The 27,253-nt window shown below is 36.8% G+C and overlaps 1 protein-coding gene across 4 annotated transcripts in view; it reads left to right on the forward strand.

Annotated features, from left to right (window-relative positions):
* daam1a (dishevelled associated activator of morphogenesis 1a) overlaps window positions 1-27,253 on the forward strand; it is a 65,357-nt gene that overhangs the window by 16,240 nt on the left and 21,864 nt on the right. For all 4 annotated transcript variants that reach the window (XM_067366498.1, XM_067366500.1, XM_067366501.1 and 1 more), the window contains 4 exons: window positions 13,416-13,649; window positions 19,678-19,767; window positions 25,366-25,437; window positions 25,743-25,837. In XM_067366498.1, coding sequence (XP_067222599.1) covers window positions 13,464-13,649; window positions 19,678-19,767; window positions 25,366-25,437; window positions 25,743-25,837 — 443 coding nt within the window. In that variant the 5' untranslated portion in view covers window positions 13,416-13,463. The remainder of the gene's footprint in view (window positions 1-13,415; window positions 13,650-19,677; window positions 19,768-25,365; window positions 25,438-25,742; window positions 25,838-27,253) is intronic.

Consider the following 27,253-nt stretch of genomic DNA (forward strand, 5'->3'; position numbering starts at 1 on the left):
ATTGTAGCCAATCACAGATATATCTGATGAGTGCATGAACACAATAGCCAATCAGAGGTGTTTACGAATACGCTCAACACCGCTCAAAGCATCACATTTTTTAAATTTCAGTACCGACTTGGTATTGCGGTTGGTACTTTTGACAATACTATTATGCATATTTTATGATTTAAAAATTACGATTAAAGTTGTTTAACATACCTGAACTACAGTTACATTTGATCACTTACAGATCAAACATAATTTTAACAAAAATAATTCACATTATTTTATTTCATTTTAATGAAACGGCCACAAATGTTGAATTACTACTCATACAGGTCACTTTATTTGAAGAATTAAAATTGTGGGGTAACCCAGCGCTGTTTTAAAATCATTCTAAAACATGTTTGAATGTGTTGAAGTATGTTTAATATATTATTAATTTCATTGTTACATATAATGTGATTCAAAAACCAAGTCATTCCGTTTTGTTTTTTTCACCTTGTTTACTCGAACGACAACAACAGATAAATCTCATGGTTGCATATGCCAACAACGGACATAGCATTGCTTTGATTATTTCAGTAGGGATCAATACTGTAACTTGCCATTAGGAAAATTGGCTTGTGACTGCTAGACCAAAGGCCAGGGTTTGTTTTCTAGTCGATCCTAGACTGGCCTGAGAGCTGCACTGGCTGACCTCCATTATGTAAACTCTAAAATGGAAACCCATCCACTCTTCTGCAGCCCCACTGATCAAGGCTTCTAGAGTAATGGATTAGCTTTTAATGAGAGAGGCAGAAAAATTACAGACAATGTTGCAAGCCTGCGGAGATGTTGGTTTAGTGTTAGTTTCATGACTGCATTTGATATCAGAGCACTGATGATGGATTTTTTTCCATTCCAGATGACACGGGCACAAAATAAATGGTGCAGGGAGAGAAAATGTCACACAGCAAATAAGGAAAGACAGACTAACAGCCACACATTCATTAGATTATTTAGTGAGGTCTGTTGAGAGAGTCTGGTGTTGAAGTGCTGTTGTCTTTCCCAGGGAAAAAGCTCTTTAGGTCACATCCTGGAAGAGATATGACTGCTGACTTCATCATGGGACCTCAAAATCGTGCCTCATCTGTTCATACAATTGCTGTGCAATTATGCTATTATGGAGCGCCAGGGCTTGAGTGATATTTGCTCTGGGATGTATGCATTAGTTTTGGTTTGGTTTAAAGACACAGTATCTATTAGGACTATCTATGAAGGTCTTTAGTATGCTCTTTGCAATCAACCTGCATAAGAACACTACTGTTACATTATTCAATTATTATTCAATTATCACAAATTTTTTTCTATTGTAATATATTTTAAAATATCATTTATTTCTGTGATGGCAAAGCTGAATTTTCCGCATCTTTACTCCAGTCTTCAGTGTCGCATGATCTTTCAGAAAACAGTTGTGCTGCTTAATAATTTTGTGGAAACAGTGATACCTTTTTTTTTTTTTTTAGGATTCTTTGACAAATAGAAAATTCAAAAGAACAGCATTTATTAATTTTTATAATAATGTAAAAGTATTTACTATAATTTCATTATTTAGTATTTATTTGTAATTTGATCAATTTAATGCATACTTGCTGATAGGGCTGCACCTATATTTTATATATCGAAATATCGCAGATGTACATATCGTGATATGCGTATTGCAACGGCTTGCGATAAATTAATGATTTTAATACTTCAAAAGGTTAGGAAAAGTGTAATTTTTATGTCGCTGCAGAACAGAATGGACATGTGACAATGTTAAAAACGGTTATTGCAACAGTGCAATGAGCTGCTTAAAAAAAACTCAATGCGGTACTCGCATGCACAGAAAGCCGAATCTTGGACAGGTTGTGTATTGAAGTTGAATATTTAAAAATCTTTACTATAACTCTATAACTGGTACTGTTTAATACAACAGTACAATTAATATTTTACACTTTTTTTAAGCTAAGCTAAAATATGTCTTAAATAAAATGGAATAAAATACAAAAAATGTCCAATTATTGGCATAAATTAACTTAAAATTAAGACTACTCATCCAAATATCTTGTTCCTGTCACAACCGTTGCAATAGCAAAGAAAGAATATGCAAATTTCTCATGAGCAGTACATATCCCATGACATCACTTGAGTTGTGTGCCTCTTTGAGAACTCTCCCCTTTATAAATCCAACCGCCTAAACTCTTTAGACGGTGCCTAAATGTGGTGAGACTTTTAATGAAACTGATTACAACTGTTTAGTTTAAGTACACAAAGCTGAAACAGGCACGTTTGTCTTCCCATGTATTTGAAGAATGCACATATTTTATTAATCTTTAGAATGCTTATCTTTGCTTTCAAGCTATGCATGTCAGATTTGTTCATTCTATTGGCGATTGACCAATAAGCCGTTTGCAGTGAAAACCAACAAACAGGACAGATACAATTTTCTGTAGGTTCCAGACATTCTGTTGACACTGAAGACAAAGCAGTCTGTGATCTGAAGCTCAGGAAGAGTTTGTGACCACAAGTAATTACCAGTATTTTGTGCAAGATTGGTATAAATTCTAGTTGCTTCTTTCACTTTATTTCTCTTAAAGGGATAGTTCACCCAAAAATAAAAATTGGATGTTTATCTGCTTACCCCCAGCGCATCCAAGATGTAGGTGACTTTGTTTCTTCAGTAGAACACAAATGATGATTTTTAACTCCAACCGTTGTGGTCTGTCAGCCGTATAATGTGGGTCAATGGGAACTTCTTTTATAAGAGTAAATAAGGCATGCACAGACAAGTCCAAATTAAACCCTGCGGCTCATGACAACACATTGATCTCCTAAGACACGAAACGATCTGTTTGTACGAGAAACTGAACAGTATTTATGTAATTTTTTACCTCTAATACACCACTATTTCCAACTGCATTTAACACAACAGAAGTGATGTCTAGCATTCATTGAAGTATACGCGCGAGACATCACTGCCATTGTCAGAGCGCGATCAGACCGCACTAAACGAGTTTTTTCACAAAAAATAAAGTGCAGATGATGAACGAAAGACAAGGAAGCACAAAAAATGAACATACAGTACACAAGAGTAAATGCAAACAAGTGTTCGTTGTTAGTCTCAAACAGCACAGCAACTTTAGACATTCAATGACATTCAAACTCAGTGTTACTCACTTGTGGAGCGGAATCAAAGCACGGAGGGCGTCTGTTTTCAGGCCAATATTGAACTGACTGTATTGTATAAAGTGCTATATAAATAAAGGTGACTGGACTTGAAAGTGTGGCTAAAGTTGTCATATATTTTTTTATGGCCCACTGCATCATATTTGCTTTTGATTTTCATTCTGAAACCATTAATTTTAAGCAGGAGTGTATGTACAGTGCTTTGTGATTTTGTTTTATTCTCTTTTACTCCTGATCCAGCATGAATGGGAATTGCTTCCTGATGCATGATACAGCCGTTCATAAAGATAGAACTTTGCTTACATAATGAGGCCTGGTGTATCAGATCAGAGAGGTGGTGTAAACGTGTGGAGTGAATGTCAGCACATGCCCTGCTGAAGTGCGGTCACCAGGGTGGGGCACGGAGATACATGGGCTGGGCTGGGCTGTCATGGATAAGCTTCACTGGTGAGAGAGAAAGAGAGAGAGAGATTTCATAAGACAAGTGTGTTATGGAGGCATTTTCATGCCAGTTGCTGCACAGACATGCACATCACTTGAGATGTACCTTCCTTCAGGTGTTCCCTCCCAATTCTTTTATGTGCTTGTTGTCATTATTTCCTTTTATACTCTGTTTATACTTTTATAACTGTTGTGTGCATGTTTTTTTGTATTGAAATATCAGTCTTGTCGTGGATAGCCCTTGATTTTAGTCTCCTGGGCCTGACCTTTAATATAGACTGTACAAGGTTTGCAGAAATTGATACTATTCCCCTCCAACAATTTGTCTGAATTGCTTTGGAAGAGGATGTTGAGAGTATCTGGACAAGTATTTAAAGTGTAACGTCACTGATTTTCAATCCATTTTGTATTGCTACAATGTCGTTAGTATATGTAAATAAACAATGTTTACTCGTTCTCCGTGTAAATGTGAAATTCACATTTATTTGTCACCAAAAGTCCACTGGACTATCCTTGAACACATGCAACTGAGGGTTAACGGAAGGTAGGTTTATCACTGAAAATTGTAAACAGGATTATAGTATGACTATGGCAACAGCTTTCATACCTGTACTGACAGAACAGGGAACTGACAGGACGGCAGTTTCTTTTAGTTTTTACCCTCTGTTTTACACTGTGTTTTTGTTGTCATCCTGTTAGAAATGGAGACTGCAGATGCTATCACAGTTGTGAAGTTCACTGTGGCTCTCACATTATATGATGTAGCAGACAACTAGCTGTCCAGGGGTGCGTTTCCCGAAACCATCGTTAGTTAACTATGATCGTAAGTCCCATTGACCTCTATTGGTAACGATGGAACTTGCGACCATAGTTCGCTTTGGGAAACGCACCACAGTGCAGTTCTGTTCATTCAGCATGGGTTTGCTGAAAATGATGTTGTGAGTCCTAATAATGTGCAGGTGTCTGTTTGGTTATAGAATGCGGTTGTCACGCTCATAAAAAAAACAAAAAACAAAGCGCTGTATGAACGCAACCATATTAAGCGGCGCTGCCATACTAGCCATTAGCATCTGCTCTGGAGTTTTGTGTGAAACATGACAGGGGATTAGGGATGAACATAAACCGCGCATAATCGACATAATCGGTTATGTCGATGCGTCATTCTAGCCCTACTAAAAAGTATTTCCTACTAAAGGAAGGCGGTATTTGACTCTGGTCACACGTATGCATAGCAGACTGGTGGGAGAGGCCTTGGATGGCAACATGGCCAGTGCATTATGGGGGTTGAAGTTTTCCTACCTATTTGTCAAAGACAATAGCGTTTTTTTCCCTCTGTTTTCTCTAGTCAGGTTGCACTGATTTCAATTTTAGTACGCCTTTAATGCTGTGAGGTAGGGCTGAAACGATTCATCGAGTTACTCGATTAACTCGATTACAAAAATTCCTCGAGGCAAAAACTCTGCCTCGAAGCCTCGTTAAATTCCTATGGCGCGCACTATACGTGCAGGGATCTGGTTCACACAGACCGTGGTTCAATGTTCAGGAAGCACACCATAGCGCGTGACATTTTGAATTTAGTTGGCGCAATGGCGGAGAGTAAAGATAGATGTTTAGCTTTGATGTTTTTAAGTAGTAAACGTATTCACGTTCAATTTTAAGAGAGTATAGCCTAAAAAAAAGAACCCCTTCACACACACACGCATGCACCCTCGTCTCTCTCACGCGCCAGTCAGACCATCACACATGTATCACATATGCTTAAACTCTTAAAATTTTTATATAGCCACGCAACAATAATTTCAGCATGCATTCACTGAATACACAGGGACGTGATGTTGTGACGCGATTTTTCGAATGGATGCTTCACCTAAAATGCACCGGAATGCATGTGATGCAAGCCAATTGCAGCGTTCTATTGAAAATGATTGTATGTAGGCTATTTCTGCCGTACCAAACTGCAATGAAGCAACTGGTCTGACTGGGGCGTCACTTTTCCTCACACACGGCATGTGTTTTTGTTCTCAGGTGGGTAATTTGCAGAAGGTGCAATCCTTTTTTTGTAATATTGTATTAAGAAGACAAAACTAAGGCCAAATGGTTCATTCATAGTTTTACATGTTATACATGTTTGCATTGTTATATAATTGTTGGCACTGGCACTTATAAACACTAAATGGGTAAAAATTGCAATAAAAAGGCTTAGTTTTGGAGCCAAATGTTGGAGTTGGAACCAATACCTCTGTTTTTTTTTTTGTTTTTTTTTTAAAATAAAAGCCAAATGCTTGATCATTTTACAGCCACATCATTTTCGCTATGCATTATTTGTTTGGGTTGTAAAAAAAAAAAAAAAAAAAAAAAAAAAACAGATTACCGGTAATCGATTAATCGACCGATTAAGTGCTAGATTAATCGATTACAAAAAGAATCGATAGCTGCAGCCCTACTGTGAGGTAATATTAACAAGATGTCCATTTTCAAGACCAGTGTTATTTTACTATTATAGTATTTATTAATATTCTGAATTATTTAATTATTTAATTATTATTTTTAAATTAAGATTCAGTAATTTTTATGTGCTTTCTTGATTTTTATTTGCTATTTTTTCCCACATATTTCTGTAGCATCAATTTATTTTATTTTACGTATTTATTTTAGCTAGTTGTCAAGGCAACATTTTTTTTTTCATCTAATATTTATATTTTATTTAAGCTTTATTTTAAATAACTTTTTTTTGTTGTTGTAGTCAACAATAACAGCACTGTCAAGGATGCATGTTAAATGAAATGGACTTGAACCTGTGACTTTTTTCAGTTGTCAGTTGTCCATTCAGTAAAGACAAGCTTATACATAAACCGGTTGTTTTATGCATTTTACAAGCACAGCGAGACTCTTATTTCATTTGGGCTTTGGGAAATACGTCATTTTTTATTAGGGATAAAATGTTAAGCTCCGTTCATAGCACATGTTTGCTTTCATTTAGACTAGCTGCTGATTCTTTTACTATTTTAGTTGTAAATATTTTAGTCACCTGTCTCGGTGCAGACTGCGGTATCCCATAAGCCTGTGAGCTGAAAGATGAGGAGCAGTCGATCTTTTTTTTTTTTTAACATTCACACATTTGTAGGTTTTGTAATAATAACTTTCCTGTTCTAGTCTTTTTTATAATGTTTACATTTTAGGGGTTTCCCAGGATGTAAAGATTATTTTGCTCCCAGGTGATCCCAGTGCTTTGTTTGGACAAGATGTGGATTTGGATTACCCATTTTTATTTCGGCATTTGTCGGATAAGCTCCTGCATTGTATTGTGTTTGAATTGCAAAAGGAAGAGAATATTTGCTTAGCGGTGTTTTGTGGGTCATAGTTTGGATCAGACCTTGGGAACAAGGACATCCAGCAGTGGCACGTGGGATTAAAATCTGACGCTTGTGAATGATTTACAGTGACATATAGTAGTAAGTAGTAAGTAGTATTTGTTGTACTGGATTTAATTTAATTAGAATGTAATTGTCAGGTTTATGTTCTGTTTTCATGGACTTTTAGTTTGTATCATCCTGTGTTCTGTTCCTGTTTGCTTTATTCCCTTTGTTCCCCACTTTCCTGCTCTTCATTTGTTTCTAAGGTTACTGATTTCATTGCACACCTGTTTCTAGTCTGATTTAACCTGTGTATATGCAGCCCTTAGTTACAGTAGTTTTTTCTTGCATGTTTTGTAATTTGGTTATTTTGTAAATATGTAAATAAACACATTGTGTGTGTGTGTATATATATATATATATATATATATATATATATATATATATATATATATATATATATATATATATATATATATATATATATATATATATATATATATATATATATATATATATATATAAAATATATAAATAAGTTTCATGATTTAGCACATTTTTCTTTTGTCAAATCACCCTAATGTGGTTCAGATAACATAATAGTTTGAGTTTCTGTTGGTTAAACCAATCACCTTCATTGTATTAACTCAATTTTTTAATTTCAATGAACTAAAAATTTTAAGGCAATCAGGTTTCTTTAAGGTTGCTTGAAGTTAAAGGGTTAGTTCGCAAAATGAAAATTATCCTATGATTTACTCACCCTCAAGCCATCCTAGGTGTATATGACTTTCTTCTTTCAGTCGAACACAATCTGAGATATATTAAAAAAATATCCTGGCTCTCCAAATATTTATAGTTGTAGTGAATGGGGGGTGTTTTTTGAAGCCCAAAATTAATGCCTGCATCCATCCATCATTAAAAATAATCCATATGGCTCCAGTGGGTTAATAAAGGCCTTCTGAAACGAAGTGATGGTTTTTTTTAAAGGGTTTTTTAAAGAAGAGTGAACTCTGACCTGACGCGTGCGCAATGATGAACACGGACGTGCAGAGGAAAGAGCAAAACAAAACACCGGTCACAAATTAGAAGTCTGCAAAGAGAAATTTTAAAGAGAAATATTGGAGGATTCCGATATAAGAGAAGAGGAGCTTCAGTTTGTTGCACAGTCCTATTTGTTCGAACCGCGAGAGGTGTCTAAGCTTACGATACTCCTACATCCTGCGTCATACATCGTGTCAGAAGAACCCTTTTGGTGCAAGTCGACTTGCGCAATATGCGCACAGTCGTCTGGTGGAAGCTAGTTATTTTAAAGTTTTAAATATGGATATTTTTCTTACGAAAACCAGCTCGCTTCAGAAGGCCTTTATTAACCCCCTGGAGCTGTATGGATTATATTTATGATGGGCGGATGCATTTTTTTGGCTTCACTACCATTGTAAATCTTTGGAGAGCCAGGATATTTTTGAATATATCTCCGATTGTGTTCGTCTGAAAGAAGATAGTCATATACACCTAGGATGGCTTGAGGGTGAGTAAATCATGTGATAATTTTCATTTTTGTGTGAACTATCACTTTAAACTAACAATTTATTTTTTTACAGTGTATATCTGCTGCAACTAGATCCAGCATCTGCTGTGCCTTGCTGTATCCCACACTTTGACCCAAATGAGAACTGAGTATGAATCAGTATGATGGGAATTACAAAATACAACTCAAAATTAAAATGACTAAATGCATTACAGTAATGAGAATTTGGGAGGAATGTGCTTAAATGTGATTATTTTTTTATTTTATTTTTTTTAATGCCATCATGCAAAACTAATGGGCTATTAGGCTTCATTATCATTATGTAAAATGTTCTTGTCATGTTTTCGTGAGATTTACCCATTTTCTAAATGAATAAAAGTAATATTAATAATAGGATTATGCAATATAAGTTGCTCTGAAAAAGAGCACAAACCAAGATGCTGTTGTTTCGTGTTCAGACTGATCTAATAATAGATCTGGAATCCATTTTTTGTGGTGTGAAGTGTGTGGTCTTTGCCCACTGATCATTTGACCAGCTAGCCAGGCCGGAGCTATTTTCACACCATTAAATAAACCCAGCGGTGAGAAAATTCCCAGCCATGCTCAGAGGAACAGCTGTGTCTGCTCTGCTGGGTTATCGCTACTAAATGGTTGCAGTGTGAGAATCGAGATACTCTTCCTTGTTGGAAAATTACTCAAGGCCGTGTTAGTGTGAACATCCACTGCAGAGTGAATCATTTGTTTCAAGGCTCAGAAAAAAAAACAGAGTTTCCTCTGCAATTTTGCTTTCTCTTAGCTTCCTTCTTTGCTTCCTTCCTTCCTTTTTATCTTCCTCATCTGGATGTGACTTTGTAGGTCCTGCATAGGCCTATTATGAGTTTACAGAAAAAAGCATTAAAATGTCTGTACCTTGAACTTAATTGTTTGAAAGATTTTGCTTACCTAAATTAATGGCTTGAAATCATGGTCTTCTCTGAAACTATAAGTATGCAAACAAAGGCTTTCCTTCCTTTTGAGATAATAGTTTAGGATTGCTTAAACTAAGTCGCATCCATACTAATTTACTGTATTTTAACTACATTTCTCAGTAGCATGACAGTCTTTTAGATATTTTCTACTGTAGCTTTTTCAGCATCATTCGGTTTTCAGAAGTGTAGCTTAACAAAATGCTGACAAACCATTTTTTTTTTTTTTTTTTATGTTGAACTGTGTATGTAGCCTGACAACCAAAGTGGAGGCAATCAAACATGCACACAAAGCCATTCTTGATTTCAAGAATCGTTGGGATGTCCTATTGATTTTAGTGAATCATTGTGAAGATTCATTTTAAAGAACCAGTTGAAAAGAAATGATTCACAGATTCATTTTTATAATCTCTCAATGGTGTTCACGGATGACCCTGCATGACACTGTGTTTTTAGTTGTATTAGTTGTCTTTAAAAGTTATTTGTTCACCCATGAGTTTGCGTCCAGCTTGAGTAGGGGTGTAACGATACACTCATGTCACGATTCGATACAAATCCCGATAATGAACTCATGATACGATCGCAATATTTTAATAAAAAATAAAGAAGAGAATAAATTAATATTAATGAATAACATTTTTATTATTATTACTTTATTATTATTAAAATATTATTATTATTATTATTATTTTCTTTATTATTATCAGGACCCACAAATATTCCCCCATTGCATTATTATACGTTATATTTAGTAATTTAATGTAGTAGTGTGACTCATTTTTTTCCTCATGCAGTACTCATGCTTTCAATGCAGGCATTCGTTGGATCTCTCTATTAAAACACTATACATATATGAATAAACCATTAAACACTTTGAATAATCATACTTCTAAAACTTAATGTGATGGTGATTTAAATCAATGCAATCACATCAATCACAGTTCTAATCGAAAGAAAGCATGTCAAAATGGTTAGTTCATCCAAAAATTTTAATTCTGCATTTGCTCACTCTCATGTTGTAAATCTGTTCATCATATAAAGCCATCATGTCTCTTCAGAATTTGGATTAGACTGCTCAATTGATTATTTTCTTTTACAATTATTGATTATAGATGCCTTTATGACATTTTTTTTTTTTGATCTTTTAAGTTTTAGAGGAATGGACAGCAATCTCTCAGGTTTCATAAAATATATTTTCAGTTGTGTTTGGAAGTTGAACAAAAATCTTATAGGTTTGAAACTGTGTGAGAGGGAGTACATGATGACAGAATTTACATTTTTGGGTTATAAATACAGTAAGCTGAGCCTTGGATAAAACTATCGCAAATCATAACATTTACATCAATGATGCATATTGTCGCACTTTTATATCACAATGTATCGTTACAACCCTATGCTTGGGCCACTTTTTGGCCCATTTTTCTTGTCATGTAAAAATGACAAAAGCCTCCAAAAATTGCATTTTATATTCTAATTCTGATGGTTGATGGTCTGAAACTGCTCCTTTAATTATTTTGTGTCTCTAAATTGATAGAATGATTTTCAGCAGTTTCTTAGATGAGCTGCAGACGAACATTCAGAGGTCAAACTGCATAGCAGATCATGTTTGGCATCACCATTTAAGTCTGTGTTTGGGTATGATGGCACTATAAACCTGAGCTGCAGGGTCAAGTACACTGAGCAGATTTTACACAAACACACATACTATAAACTCCAGTCTAATCCTGAAGCCATTTAAGCCTTTATGTCCCTGTTCTTCTAAAGGGAAACATCTGGTCACTTTGAGCTTCTGGGTCTGATCATAAATTCAGAGTGAAGTTTATGTTTGACGACTTCTGGGTCATGATGGCCTTAGCTTAGCGCTGGAGCTAAGGCTGGTGTACTCATTAAAGCTGGACTGGATGAAGATAAAGTTGGGCATGGTAACTTTCTGTTATTCCTAATATGGAGAAAGCGAAGATTCAGTCTTTTGAGAGACGAGGGCTAGTTTCATTGTGTGAGGTCTGGGATATAAATTACAGACAGACAAATCTTTGTGTCTGTGTGTGTCTTTTGTGTGTAATGAAATCTGGGACATCTGGGGATCTAGATCAAACAAGGTGATGTTGTGGTTAAGTAGTAAGTAGTCATTTGGCGGGCGCTTTTAATATGAAAACACATGAAGGACAGCTGCCTTGTAGTAACCTGGTGTTAAATGGATTCAAAGAATCATCCAAAAAAATTTTAATTTCAGTCATCATTTAATCACCCTCATGACGTTCCAAATCGGTTTAAAAAGAAGAAAGTTCATTCAGCCCAAAAAAGGATATAAAAAGCACTATAGAGTTGGTTTATGCACTATTTGTCAAGTCCTCTGAAGTCATACGATAGCTTTGTGACTAAGTAAAATAAGTCTTATCTTGATATGCAGAAGCTCAAATTTTACACTTTGGTCTGTTTCTCACACAAAGCTATCCTATGGCTTCAGAATGCAATGCAAACCCATTTTTATGGTGCTTTTAGGAGCTTGTGCAGCCCCTTTGTCATTTTGGTTTCACTGTAAGTAAAAGAGATGTGTGAACATTTTTAAACTTTCTTCTTTTGCAGTGGTTATTGTTTAATGTATTGGCCTTTTTGGTGTTCAAACATACATTTCGGTTGATATTCACACATAAAGCCACCACACCTTTAAAAAAACGAACTGTTGTTTACATGATATTTTTTAATAATTTCATTGCGTTTTTGATTAATCCTTGTGAAGAGCTTCTCTATTTTCCCATGCAGTTGCCTTTCACTGACTGACACAGACCCACTTAAATACTAAATTATAGGCTAAGCACATTATAAACAATGTTTAGTGTCAACGTGGTTTGCTTTTTTCTGTAAAGTGATTCACATATAAAAGCACCAAATAGTGTAATGCTCATTTCTTTTATAGCTATCTGTCTACTTGACGCTCTGCATGTCAAATCATGTTGCTGTGTGTTTCTAGAGTTTATGAGGCTTGAGTGATTGTTGTAATGGGTTATAAGATCATACATTGCTGCATATTATGAGTATCACTGCATGGAGACACAGACAATCCCATTTCTCATTTTTACCGTTCAAAAGTCTAGGTTTAGGAAGTCGCTTATTCTCACTCAGGCTGCATTTATTTGCTCAAAAATACAGTAAAATCAATAATATTGTGAAATATTATTAAAATATATTTAAAAATAAACAGAAAATGTTATTTATTCCTGTGGTGGCAAATCAGCTTCATTACAACAGTCTTCCTCTTCAGTGTCACATGATCCTTCTGAAATCATTCTAATATGCTGATTTTGGTGCTCAGAAACCATTTCTTATTACTATAAATGTTGAAAACAGTTGTGCTAATATTGTTGAAACCATGATACACCTTCTTTTCGTTTTTCTTTTAGGATTCTTTTATCAATAGACATTTTAAAAGAACAGAATTTGATATGATTTTTTTTTCTGTCACTTTTGATCAATGTAATGATCAACTGAGTAATCAATGAGTGCTGCATAAAAGTATTAATTTCTACATAGACCCCAGACTATGTACCTTTGCAAAATATGATGAAGTATAATCAAAGCTTTGATTGTTTCATTGCAGTAAGATTTTATACAAGAATACGGATACTTTGCAATGCATATCACTACTCGTCTACAGTTGGAGGTCCAATGTAACCTGTTAGTCAAGAGTGTATACTCAATACATTAACATTTTAGTACCTCACACTTCTCATGTGACATATAGCTGCAAATAGCCTTGGGTGAGGATATGATTTTCCGCCTTGTTGTCATGTTGTCATGTTGTTCTGTTTTTTGTTGAGCTGCATCCCAGTACAGCCATTCACGTTTTCAGTGACCTAAGAAAATTCCCTGTATCCTTTTTTGGTAGCTTTTGATTGCACCCCTTTTCATTTTCCCTTTTTGTTTTCTCTTGGACAGGGGGTCGTAGCTGAAGCGAGACATATTTGACTGGCTGGGGCTCTGGCTATGATGGCCCCACGTAAGCGAGGAGGGCGGGGCCTGTCGTTCCTCTGCTGCTGTCTAAAGGGGCGTGACCATCCCGAGATCACCTACCGCCTCCGCCATGACAGCAACTTCACACTGCAAACCATGGAGCCCACCCTGCCCATGCCCCCCACCGAGGAACTGGATGCCATGTTCACTGAACTGGTGGTATGTGCCATGACCCCAAACTTTTTCTTTTGTTTTCTTTCTTTTGTTTTATTTATTCCCCATACTCTCAGATAGATAGATAGATAGATAGATAGATAGATAGATAGATAGATAGATAGATAGATAGATAGATAGATAGATAGATAGATAGATAGATAGATAGATAGATAGATAGATAGATAGATAGATAGATAGATAGATAGATAGATAGATAAAAGCAAACATGTTATTAATAACTTATTAATGCAGAAAGGAACTTGTCTTTGTATCGGATGGATGGGTGGGTAGATGGATGCATTGGTGAATAGATAAGAAGTGGGTTGATGAATGGGTAAGTGGGTGGGTGGATGGATGGAAGGCTAGATAGATGGGTGGATAGATGGAGCACTCATTATAGTCTAATTTCCTCTTAGTTTGCTATATATTTTATTAAACTGATACTTTAGGTCTTTGGACCCAGGCCACTTTGAAAGTCAAATCTGGTCTTTGGTTTTGTCAAACATTATACTAACAGACATGTTAAGGATAACTTATTAAAGCAGAGAGGAACTTGTCTTTGTATCCCATGATGGATGGATGGGTAGATGGATGGATGGGTAGATGGATGGATTGGTGAATAGATATGTGGGTGGATGAATGGGTAAATGGGTGGATGCGTGGGTGGATGGATGGGTGGATGGATGGCAAGATAGATGGAGCACTCATTGTAGTCACATTTTCTTTTAGTTTGTTATATAATTTATTAAACTGATACTTTAGATCTTTGGACTCAGGCCACTTTGAAAGTCAAATCTGGTCTTCGGGTTTGTCAAACATTATACTGACAGGCATGTTAAGGATAACTTATTAAAACAGAGGGGAACTTGTATTTGTATACCACAATGAATTTTCACCATTGCCTTTTTGATAAGACAGAACATTCAAAGTTTGTAATCTTGCACACCCACATGGCCAAAAATCACAGAGTCTGTTAACTGGGTTCACTCAAAAGAATCCCATCAGAATAGTTAGAAAAAAGCTTATTCTTTATTTAAGAACTGCTTTGCTCGACCATTCCTCCATTTGTGGAGTGAATCAGTGCTTGTCTTGGATTCCATAATATGGGGAATCCAAGCATTCCCTGCTAATGGTCCAGTAAAGAGTATGTTAGACAATGCATGTCCCCTCATTAGCTCTGCAGACTTCATTGAGTAGAAGAACGTCTGTATGTCTCATGCCCACCAGCGCATGACCAGCAGGCATTTGGCACAGATGGGCTCATGGATGACTTGCATGCACCAGACTCCATCCCTTACGCAGCCTGTCCCCTGCTGAGCCTTTGAGCTTTCACACAGAGACACAACTGAGGTGTCAATCAGTGTCATGTTAAGTTGATTTAAAAGGAAAATACTTCTGGCAGCTTTTGATTCTGCATCGATTTGAGGTGAGAAAGCTGTCCTCTTCATGAAGGAATACTGAACTTTATCTTTGAAATTTTTTTTGGCCGAGTCTGCTTTCACTGCAACTTAAACAGAAAACTGGTCTCATAGTTTAACACTGTCACAACAATATGCAAGAAGTGTGCAAGTACACTGCTGTCACTGCTTGAAAGCATCCAATTATCATTTGTTGCAGTTTTGCAGAGCTGTTTCTATCCAAATGGCTTTCATTGAACAACATCTTGGGTTCAGGTTTGTCTGCAAAGACATAAAGAGGGAGAAAGTATGAGAGAATGTTCTGGAGAAGATCAGATTTTGACCTGCCTACCTCTTCAATAGACGTGGTGTCTGGATGTGATGTTCTCTCTCTGGAATCTCTGCTCAAATATACATGAGTACTTACGAGTTGGATTAAACGATTTCCCTGTATTTTTCATTCTTTTTATCCTCATTATTTCCTTATGCAGCCTATTAAAGTGGTCTCTGGACCTGCTTGTTGTGTGTCTCTCACATGATGTTAATTAACTTGTGCCCGAACATCTGGACTGAATATGACCAACTTAGTCCAGAGCTGCATCATGGGAATGCACAGAGGTCACAGGAGTGTGCAGGCATTAATTGATGGTTTACGTGGCTAAATCTTTTCTTTGCTGTGAGGAAACAAGAAGTCTCTCTTTCACACAGAATTGTGAGAAATTAACCCCCGCTTCAGGGTCAGTGATATCCAGAGGCTGATGTCAGACTTTAAGACATGTTGGTTTTGTCAGTTCTCATGGCTGACTTGATAGGATGCCTGTGTGTGTCACTGCCAAGCTAAATATTAAATGCAACAAATAAATAGGCAATAAAATATTTTGTCTGATTTTTGCATGCACAAGGAGTCTGACAACAGCTGGTACAGAGATCTGATCTCAAAATCATCGAGTCCGTCTCTGATTACATGAAAAAAACAGAAAAAAAAAACTGCAGCAACGTCTTCAAGACACTTGAAAAAACCTACCTCCAGAGCTACCTGAAAAACTATGAGCAGGTGTACCTAGGACAAAAGCAGTTTTAAACGCAAAGGGTGGTCACACCAAATAATGATTTGAAATCTATTTATGACATTATTTTTGAAAGCCTCTTCACTTTCCAGCAAGTGCCTAAAACTTTTCACAGTACTATACCTTTGGAGGTAGGATTCTTCAAGTGTCTTGAAGACGTTGCTGCAGTTCTTCTGGATTTAGTCTCAGTTTTTTCTGTTTCTAAATGTAATCCCAGATGGACTCGATGATGGTGAGATCAGATCTCCGTGTGAAGCATACTGGCTGTTGTCACTCCTTGTGCATACAAGAATCTCAATGGATTATTACAATTAATGGCAAAAGGAATGTTTGGAAATGTAAACTGATTTTCCTGTCTCATAGATGTTTAATAAACTTCCATTTAAAAAAGAAAGAAATATATATATATACAGTGAGTACGGAAAGTATTCAGACCCCCTTAAATTTTTCACTCTTTTTTATATTGTAGCCATTTGCTAAAATCATTTAAGTTCATTTTTTTCCCTCATTAATGTACACACAGCACCCCATATTGACAGAAAAAACACAGAATTGTTGACATTTTTGCAGATTTATTAAAAAAGAAAAACTGAAATATCACATGGTCCCAAGTATTCAGATCCTTTGCTCAGTATTTAGTAAAAGCACCCTTTTGATCTAATACAGCCATGAGTCTTTTTGGGAAAGATGCAACAAGTGGATTTGGGGATCCTCTGCCATTCCTCCTTGCAGATCCTCTCCAGTTCTGTCAGGTTGGATGGTAAACGTTGGTGGACAGCCATTTTTAGGTCTCTCCAGAGATGCTCTATTGGGTTTAAGTCAGGGCTCTGGCTGGACCATTCAAGAACAGTCACAGAGTTGTTGTGAAGCCACTCCTTTGTTATTTTAGCTGTGTGCTTAGGGTCATTGTCTTGTTGGAATGTAAACCTTCGGCCCAGTCTAAGGTCCTGAGCACTCTGGAGAAGGTTTTTGTCCAGGATATCCCTGTACTTGGCCGCATTCATCTTTCCCTCGATTGCAACCAGTCGTCCTGTCCCTGCAGCTGAAAAACACCCCCACAGCATGATGCTGCCACCACCATGCTTCACTGTTGGGACTGTATTGGACAGGTGATGAGCAGTGCCTGGTTTTCTCCACACATACCTCTTAGAATTAAGGCCAAAAAGTTCTATCTTGGTCTCATCAGACTAGAGAATCTTATTTCTCACCATCTTGGAGTCCTTCAGGTGTTTTTTAGCAAACTCCATGCAGGCTTTCATTTGTCTTGCACTGAGGAGAGGCTTCCGTCGGGCCACTCTGCCATAAAGCCCCGACTGGTGGAGGGCTGCAGTGATGGTTGACTTTCTCCAACTTTCTACAACTTTCTCCCATCTCCCGACTGCATCTCTGGAGCTCAGCCACAGTGATCTTTGGGTTTTTCTTACCTCTCTCACCAAGGCTCTTCTCCCCCGATAGCTCAGTTTGGCCGGACGGCCAGCTCTAGGAAGGGTTCTGGTTGTCCCAAACGTCTTCCATTTAAGGATTATGGAGGCCACTGTGCTCTTAGGAACCTTAAGTGCAGCTGAAATTTTTTTGTAACCTTGGCCAGATCTGTGCCTTGCCACAATTCTGTCTCTGAGCTCTTCAGGCAGTTCCTTTTACCTCATGATTCTCATTTGCTCTGACATGCACTGTGAGCTGTAAGGTCTTATATAGACAGGTGTGTGGCTTTCCTAATCAAGTCCAATCAGTATAATCAAACACAGCTGGACTCAAATGAAGGTGTAGAACCATCTCAAGGATGATCAGAAGAAATGGACAGCACCTGAGTTAAATATATGAGTGTCACAGCAAAGGGTCTGAATACTTAGGACCATGTGATATTTCAGTTTTTCTTTTTTAATAAATCTGCAAAAAAGTCAACAATTCTGTGTTTTTCTGTCAATATGGGGTGCTGTGTGTACATTGAGGAAAAAACAAAACAAAAAATAAATAAATAAATAAATAAATATTATATATATATATTATATATATATATATATATATATATATATATATATATATATATATATATATATATATATATATATATATATATATATATATATATATATATATATATATATATATATATCCTTTTGATCTTTAATTCATAAAATTAGCAAAAGTCTAACCTTTCATTGAAGGAAAAGAATTGAAAGTGGGGGGAAATCACATTATGAAATATGTTATGTTTCTCCAAAACACGTTGGCCACAATTATTAGCACCCTTTTATTCAATACTTTTTGCAACCTCCTTTTGCCAAGATAACAGCTTTGAGTCTTGACCTATAATGCCTGATGAGTTTGGAGAACACCTGACAAGAGATCAGAGACCATTCCTTCAGATTCTCTCCAGATCCTTCAGATTCCAGCTCCATGCTGGTGCTTCTTCAGTTTACTCCACTCATTTTCTTTAGGGTTCAGGTCAGGGGACTGAGACGACCATGGCAGAAGCTTCATTTTGTGCTCAGTGACACATGTTTGTGTTGGTCTTGATGTTTGTTTTGGATCATTGTCCTGATGGAAGATCCAACCACAGCCCGTTATTGGATTTATAGCAGAAGCGGTCAAGTTTTGATTTTTTTTTTAAATTTGTTGGTATTTGATAGAATCCATGATACCATGTATCTGAACAAGATGTCCAGGACCTCCAGCAGAAAAATAGGCCCACAACATTGAAGATCCAGCAGTATATTTAACTTTTTTTATCCATGTGTGCACCGAAATCATCTGGTGGGTTTGCTGCCAAAAAGCTATTTTTTTTTTTTAGTTTCATCTGACCACAGAATCAGGTCCCGTTTGAAGTTCCAGTCGTGTCTGACAACTGAATATGCTGGAGATTGTTTCTGGATGAGAGCAGAGGATTTTTCTTGAAACCCTCCTGAACAACTTGTGCAGATGTAGGTGCTGTTTGATAATTTTTTTTTTTTTTAAGGCTTTCTGAGACTCAAGACTCAACTAATCTCTGCAGTTCTCCAGCTGTGATCCTTGGAGAGTCTTTGTCCACTCAAACTTTCCTCCTCACTGTGCATTAGGATGATTTAGACACACGTCCTCTTCCAGGCAGATTTGTAACATCTGTAGTTTATTGGAACTTCTTAATTATTGCCCTGATAGTGGAAATGGGGATTTTTCAATGCTTTAGCTATTTTCTTATATATATATATATATATATATATATATATATATATATATATATATATATATATATATATATATATATATATATATATATATATATATATATATATATATATATATAGTTGACAATATATTAAATATGTACAGCCATTGTAAGATATTTATTTATTCGCATAAATATAATAAATATTCAGTACTACAGTATTATTATATTGTATTGTATTGTATTAATTATATTAATGAGAACTTTATATTATTGTATTATATTTTATTATATTGAAATCAAGGGACTTAAAGTCTAAATTTTAGGTATTTAACTGTATAAGAATGTGACATTAAACTATTTATTAGGCTTGAAATTATGGAGTATACACTTGAAACCTCTCATCATGTCTCCTTCTACAGGATGAGCTGGATCTCACAGAGAAACACAGAGAGGCCATGTTTGCTCTTCCTGCTGAGAAGAAATGGCAAATCTACTGTAGCAAGAAAAAGGTAAGACATTGCCACTGGATGGGACTGGGCAGGGACCTTTTCCATTTTCAGAAAAACCTGCATGTCAAAGCATTTTCCTGGCTTTAAACATCCATAGCAGTTTCCTAAAACCAGTTTAATCTGACTTGACCATAGAGCTTGAAAGTGAGCAGCTAGATGTATGAACACATCGCACTCTTACTGTACACCCAAAAAAGGGTGTAATGTAAACGCTGCTTCTCTAGCATAGGCTTGGCTTCGGGACAGAGAAGTGGTGTTGAGTAAAAGGGTTTATTTTCACAGTATGTGTGATTTGGGTCTGAGGAGTGAGAGGTAACAGAACCCAGGCTTGCCCTGACACACTCTGTAAACCCTCATTTATAAGAGGCATTTACACCTGTGGAACTAAAGAGCAAACCACACAGCGGTGGCCTGGGGATTGTCTACGGCTGCTGGAGTTCATGACCAGTTACCTGGTCACAACCCACCAGGGGACTGCTCTTCAGCTGCTGACCTAATGTACTCCAAAACCCTTAAAAAAGGAATACTGTCAATCATTATGATGTTAGGAATGAAGTTTATTCTCATTCATATATTAAAGCAAACATTTATGTTGGTATTCTGTATGATGGATCAAAGCTTTGTAAGCTTATATTCTGGTAGAGATGGAATTTCAGCTGGAAATCTTAATAGCTTATGTCTGTCAGCTCTCAACTTAAAGGGATAGTTTACCCAAAAGTGAAAATTCTGTCAATTATTCACCATCATGTCATTCCAAACTTGTTTGACTTTTTCTTCTATAAAACAAAAAAGTATTCTTTATTCTTTTTTCTTTTTTTCTGTTTTTGGCCATACAGTGAAAGTCAGTGGGGTCCCACAAATGTCTTTTTCTCCCCATTGATGTTGTCATTGTATGGCAAAAACTCTACAAAAATTAGTGCTGTCAAAATTGACGCGTTAAGGCATGAGAATTTTTTTTTTTAGTTTAATTTTAGTTTAATGTGTTTTAGTTTGTGTTAAAAATATTTAACGCAATTAACACAGCATCTATTTTTTTCATCCTTTAGCTGGTATTACAGTATATGATCAAGTTCTTATTCATGCAAATGCTTTTAAACCATTCAAGCACAACAAGACACAAAAGAGAACTCAGTGCGGTACTGGAGCGCTCTCTGTAAGTCTCCTGTCTGTGTGACACACACATGACTCATGCACACATAAAGCTGCTTCAATTCGACAGCGAAAAATGCTACCTATCAGATTGTGCTACCAACATATTCATGTGGTTTGTGGCTTTAATAACATCAATACCTACCCCTACGCTAAACCTACCCTTAAAATAATGCTGGTAGCACAATCTGAGCCACACCAGATTATGTGAAAATGCCCATTTTGTAGAGTGTCTTAAAGGGGCGGTTCACTGTTTTTTTTTCTAGGCTTAATTGTGTTTTGGGGGCACAGTTTTTTTTTTTGAAAACGCTGTATTTTTCATATATTTTACCTTTATATTCTACACCTCTGTTTCCATTGTCATATGAACGGCTCGTTTGACTTCCTGCTTCTAATTAAGCCACTCCCTCCGAAATACGCAGTGTGCTCAGATTGGTTAGCAGGTTGGTAGCTGGCCCAGTGTATCGTGATTCACTGAAGCGTCCGGAAACGCCACACCCCTTACCGTTCGTAGTTAGTGCTTCAGAGGAAATGTAAATAATGGCGTCTATATTACTGTATCAAATTGAGCCGAATCAGACCCAGATGAAGAGGGTAAAGCAGAAGCTCTGCAATCGCGGCTTTTAAAGGATGAATGAATGGTATTTCATTTAGTATTTGTGTCAAAGTGTTTAGATATGCTGTCACTGCTGTTTGTTAGCTTTCAATATACAGTTTTATCCTGTTTAAAGCTTTACTGTAGCCGAATACATGACTGAGTAGTCGCATTTTTGTAAAGGTATCGTTTAATTTATGGCATGAACAACTGTTTGTCTATGAACATAGACGTTTGTTGGTGTTTGTTGGAGAAGGATGCACTATAATACAGCTAACTGGCTAGCAAAGCAAAAACGAGTTGGTCTTTGTTTACGTCCTTGATTGCAACCAAAAATAGCAACAGAACTATACATTTAAAAGACATGTACAAACAATAAAACGTACTTACATTTTGAAGCCAATAAACAGCAGCTTCTGTTTTTAAAGTGGGAACTGCTCCATCTTTCAGTAGCCTTTGTGCAAATCCAGCATTGAACTCGTGTAGATTCTGGAAGCTGTCTTCAGCGCCGCATTCAGTGTAGAAAATATCACAGATTATAATGGGTTCCATTATCTTTTGATGCGTCGCATCGCGCCGCTCGTGTCCGGTGTACACAACTTTTCCACTTTCATTATGCTGTACCACATGGCCTCGCCCACTTTGTTCAGTGTTCCCGGGGGCAGTGTTTATGTTAATAGCAAGGGTTTATGATGTCTCCAACCCGGGAAGAAGCTCATTGTAGTCCATACCGCCCGTTTTTGTAGGCATTAAACTGCCATAACTTTAAAAAACAATATCTCCGTGTGCATTGAACTTTCAGCGCTGTAACTTCGCAGATACTGTTTATGCTCAACCAGCAACATTACACACTAACTAAAGTTAAAAAAGTGAAATCGCATTGAACCACCCCTTTAAAGGCCTGCTGAAGTGTCTTGGAACACGCAGCATTATTCAATGTGTTGACGTAATTTCAACTAAAACGGGAAGACGGCGATGTATCGAACAGCCCCGCCCTTTTTTTGAAATGGCCAATAGCGTTTTGTTTATATCACAGCTCGGCCAGAACCGTTAAACTCAGTAAAAACTCAGTTTCTCCTCCTAATCTCCTCTTTATCACTTTAAAATACAGCATTCTGTGCAGAATTGAACTGGGTCCGATACCTTTCGTGGTCTGAGCCGGCTCGCAGATATGATCCACTCTGTGCTCTCGTGTCTCTGGGCCAGACCAGACAGTGCTCGCGCTGCGGCGGTTCACATTAAACTAACGCGGAAACGGACTTCATTTGCGTCTAAGGAAAGCATATTTACACTGTTTGAATCGTTCTCTATGCCCTATATAGTGCACTATGACCCTGTCCCATATGGCACACTTCATGTGCACTTTCGGTCTTGTGGACTTACAATGGCCGCTGCGTGCACGTGTCCGTTAAGTGCACAAGACTGTAGGGTGTTCCATTCGTCATTTAAGCTTAAAGAAGGGTGCTCGTGAGCGCCCCCTTTGCGGCTGCTATGCGCCCTCGATGTGCACTTCTGCTGAGCCCGCAAAACTGAGCTACGCAGAGGATTCTACCCGGCAGTCAAAGTGGCATTACGTTGTGAAAGTGCGGACTCAGAGGAAGACCGTGAGGGTTTAGGGTGCCATTTGGGACAGGGCCTATGTGCCATTCACCATGTAGAACTAGTCAATGTGTGAACAAATGGCCGATTTCAGCTGAAGCTTCAGTGTCTGTTGATAGTGTAGGAGGGGGCTGGACTTCATTTTCTCGTCAAATCTTCTGTCTAATCAAGTGCTCTCTAGAATCTGAAGTGTGATGTGATATGAAAATCCGTGATCCATTTTAGCGAAAGTGAGAGACTGTAAGTTTTGAATGCTTAAATCTCATAAATGTGAATTTTGTCATTGTTTTGAAACACACCAGCTTATTCATAACATTAAGGCTAACATATTCATACTAAAAGCTAAAAAACTTAAATTTTGACTTCAGGGGGATTTTAAATGAGTCAAATAAAGGTTTAAATGTACACAAAGAGTTGTGAGAAAATAGTGTAGCAGGTCTTAAAGTGAAAGCAGCCTAATAAACCTGCTACAGTCTGCCAATAATTATAATCAAAGAAAAAAGAAAATCACTCACTGCTCTTAACTGAGTACCTTTTGTAGCTTTAATAAAAATTAACCTATTTTTTAATCTAAAATATGCAGTGAAGACTGAAGTGTTTGATAACTGCCTTGATTCCAGATATTTCCTACCTGTTAGATCAAATATTTAAAATACTGTCTTTATGTTGTTTCTACATTAATTTGGAGATTAAATGTGAAATTATTACAATAAACAAATATTAAAAACTTTAATGTTAGGTGCAATTAATCGCGATTAATTAAAGAAAAATGTAAAATTAGTTAATATTTGTAATCAATCAGTTGACACTATTAAATACATGTATGTTTGTGTTACCCAGAAGAAATACAGGTAACACTTTAGTTTATTAGTACTTATTAATGTTTTATTCTGCATGACCATATTCTACATCTCTTAATCCTACCTAAAGCATTAATTAGGAGTTTATTGAGGCAAAAGTAGTAGATAATAGTTAGTTAATAGTGAGAACTGGACCCTAATCTAAAGTGTGAAATACAGAAGATCCAGTCTGAAATACAGAAGTCTGAAATACAGAAAAGAAATAAAAAGACAATAAAATATTTTATTTATTTATGATAATTTACTCAATTTTTATTCAGTAAAACAGTATATCCATTTTTTATTTTATGTTATTTTATTTTGTTTTAGAAATACAGATTTGCAGAACTTTGCAGAAATGCTTCAACCCAAACTGTCTCAGAAAAATGAGTATGCTGTGTAATCCCAGCTCAATAAAACACTGCATGCAGCGTGTCAGCCAACTACACCTGCAAGGCCTGGATCAAATCTCCTCCCAGTGGAGTTTTGAGGTCTGAGCACATGTGGAACCAACACCGTGCAATATAATGAGTGCTAAAACTACTGTCAAGATGTTGAGGCAAAAGAACTTGTGAATGTCTGGTATGAAGTATTTGTGTTCATAATAACTAATAATGAGAACTTTCTCACCCCTTCTTTTTGGTTTCAAGCTATACTTTTATTAATCTCCGAGCCCCTATGGTCCAAAATAGTTTAGTTAAATTGTATAATTGCAGAATGTGGTTATAAAACAATGGGTGGACTTGTTAAATAAGATTCCTGGAAGCTTATCGGCTCATGCGGTGCGCGAAACCCCCCAAAACAACCCCAATTCCCAATTCCAAACTTACCCTGGCCAGCATAAGTCAATCTCAGTCTGAAAGAGCAAGCAGCTGTTATATTATAGACACTTGAGCATAGCATAAAACACTGTGGTATTGTTTCCCAACCCCAGGCTTTGTATTAAAAGCTTTAAAGAATAAGTTACTATGGGAAAAGGCATGTTTTGGACTGAATCGTAGCCTTTTAGCACTCTGCCAGAGCGTTTAACTCAAAATTGTGAGTGGAGTAGTGCCGAAGTGCAGAGTCTGTGTCTTTTTTCAGGTAACAAGAAGCATCTCAAACAAGGAGTCAGCTGTGGACACTCACACACACAAATCATATCCGTTCACAAACACTTTTGGATTGTTGGATGCGATTTCTCTGGGAATTGCAATGGTTAGATAAGCTATGTTCTCACACACCGTGGCTGTTGAAGTGCATGAGAATGTGGCGGTACAAAGAGATCTCTGTTGGTGTGGAGGACAGAACGTTGATGTTTTTGTGTCAAATGTTTGCAGTTTAAAATGTCTGTCTATCTGTCTATCTGTCTGTCTGTCTCTCAAATATGTGTTTATATGATTCCAGTATCCAAGCTAATCTTTATTTTTCCCATAGGAACAGGAAGAGAATAAGGGGGCGACCAGCTGGCCTGAATTCTACATCGATCAGATAAATTCTATGGCTGCTGTAAGTATGACTTGCCAGCTAGATGGCAAATACTGAACATTTCCCTGACCATACTAATTGGACATAAAAGAGGGAGTCATTAAACTCACATATGTTGCCTTGAGGAAGTCGTTTGGGATGTAAGAGTAGTAAACAACTGTAAATATTTCATAGGGCAAAGAGCGCTGATGCTCATCAAACCTGAGATAATTGGTGAAGCTATAAATTCCTTCACACATTTTTTGAATTATGTACTTTAACAAAACTCTGACCTGGTAAACTTTGGTCAGTCCATTAATTGCCTTTACATTAAATATCACCACCAGAGGAAGTCCCTGCTGGCCTTGGAGGAGGAGGATGTGGAGGAGAGGAATAAGACCATAGAAAGCTTGAAAACAGCCCTCCGCACACAGCCAATGAGGTACTGCCTTTAGCACACACTCACTATGGGTCATTTCATGACAGTATAATGTAATATTTCCTCAAATATTCATGTATACTCTGTGTGTGTGTGTGTGTGTGTGTGTGTGTGTGTGTGTGTGTGTGTGTGTGTGTGTGTGTGTGTGTGTGTGTGTGTGTGTGTGTGTGTGTGTGTGTGTGTGTGTGTGTGTGTGTGTGTGTGTGTGTGTGTGTGTGTGTGAGTGTGTGAGTGTGTGAGTGTGAGTGATAATACCGATACTAAATTTCTCCAGATACCGATAACCAATTATTCAGAATGATACCTGACGTTACCAATAGTTTGATTTTCTTAAGGAAAAAAAACTCTCCCAACTAACACTGTAAACCTTGCCGGGAGCCCTCTCATTTGGTGCATTACTATAATATTAGATAACTGAAAACATGATTAAAATTAATAACAGAGCCCAAACTATTATATTCAGCTGCTATTTATTTTCAGATATAATAATTGCACTCAAATAAAAACTGAAATGTTTGTATACAAATAAGGTAGTTTTCATAAACACTTATCTTCATGACAAATTTATTCAAACATACAAATATAATTAACAAGTTCCTCTTTGGAGTTTTTATAGCTAACTAACAAACTGTGAACACTGGACAACTTTCCTGATGTAAATGCAAGGTTAAGTGACATTGTTCATAAGCTGTTTTAATAATATCTTTCTATGGTTGAAACACTGATTGAGCGATTACATGAGACATGATATATTTTGGTAAGTTGCACTGTATCTTTCAAAATACCTTATGATGGTCATGCATGTTTATTCATGCTATAAGTTGTATTAAAGGGTTAGTTCACCAAAAAATGAAATTTCGGTCATTACTCACCCTCAAACCTGTAAGACCTTTGTTCATCTTCAGAACACAAATTAAGATCTTTTTGATGACATCCGAGAGCTTTCTGACCTCCCTATATAAAGGAACGTCATAACCAATTTCAAGGCCCAGAAAGGTAGTAAAGACATTGTTAAAATAGTCCATGTGACTATTGTGACTTATGTGACTTTCTGGGCCTTGAAATTGGTTATGACATTGCTGTATATAGGGAGGTCAGAAAGCTCTTGAATTTCATCATAAATATATTAATTTGTGTTCTGAAGATGATGAAAGTCTTACAGGTTTGGAACGACATAATTAATGACTTTTGGGTGAACTAACCCTTTAAAATGGAAGAGATGACTTACGCTCCGAGGTGCTACAGCGATCTGTCACATCACATTAAGAGTGTCAAAATGCCATTGTTTGAATTTTGTGATAAAATACATTATTTGAAATCTAAGAATTTGTTTCTTATCAGAAGTAACAAAGCACAACGCTCTTTGTGATTATTGGATGGGAGGCGCTACAAATAATGTTTAATTGTGGAGGGAAAAAC

The sequence above is a fragment of the Chanodichthys erythropterus genome, chromosome 18, assembly GCF_024489055.1.
Source record: "Chanodichthys erythropterus isolate Z2021 chromosome 18, ASM2448905v1, whole genome shotgun sequence".
NCBI lineage: Eukaryota > Metazoa > Chordata > Actinopteri > Cypriniformes > Xenocyprididae > Chanodichthys > Chanodichthys erythropterus.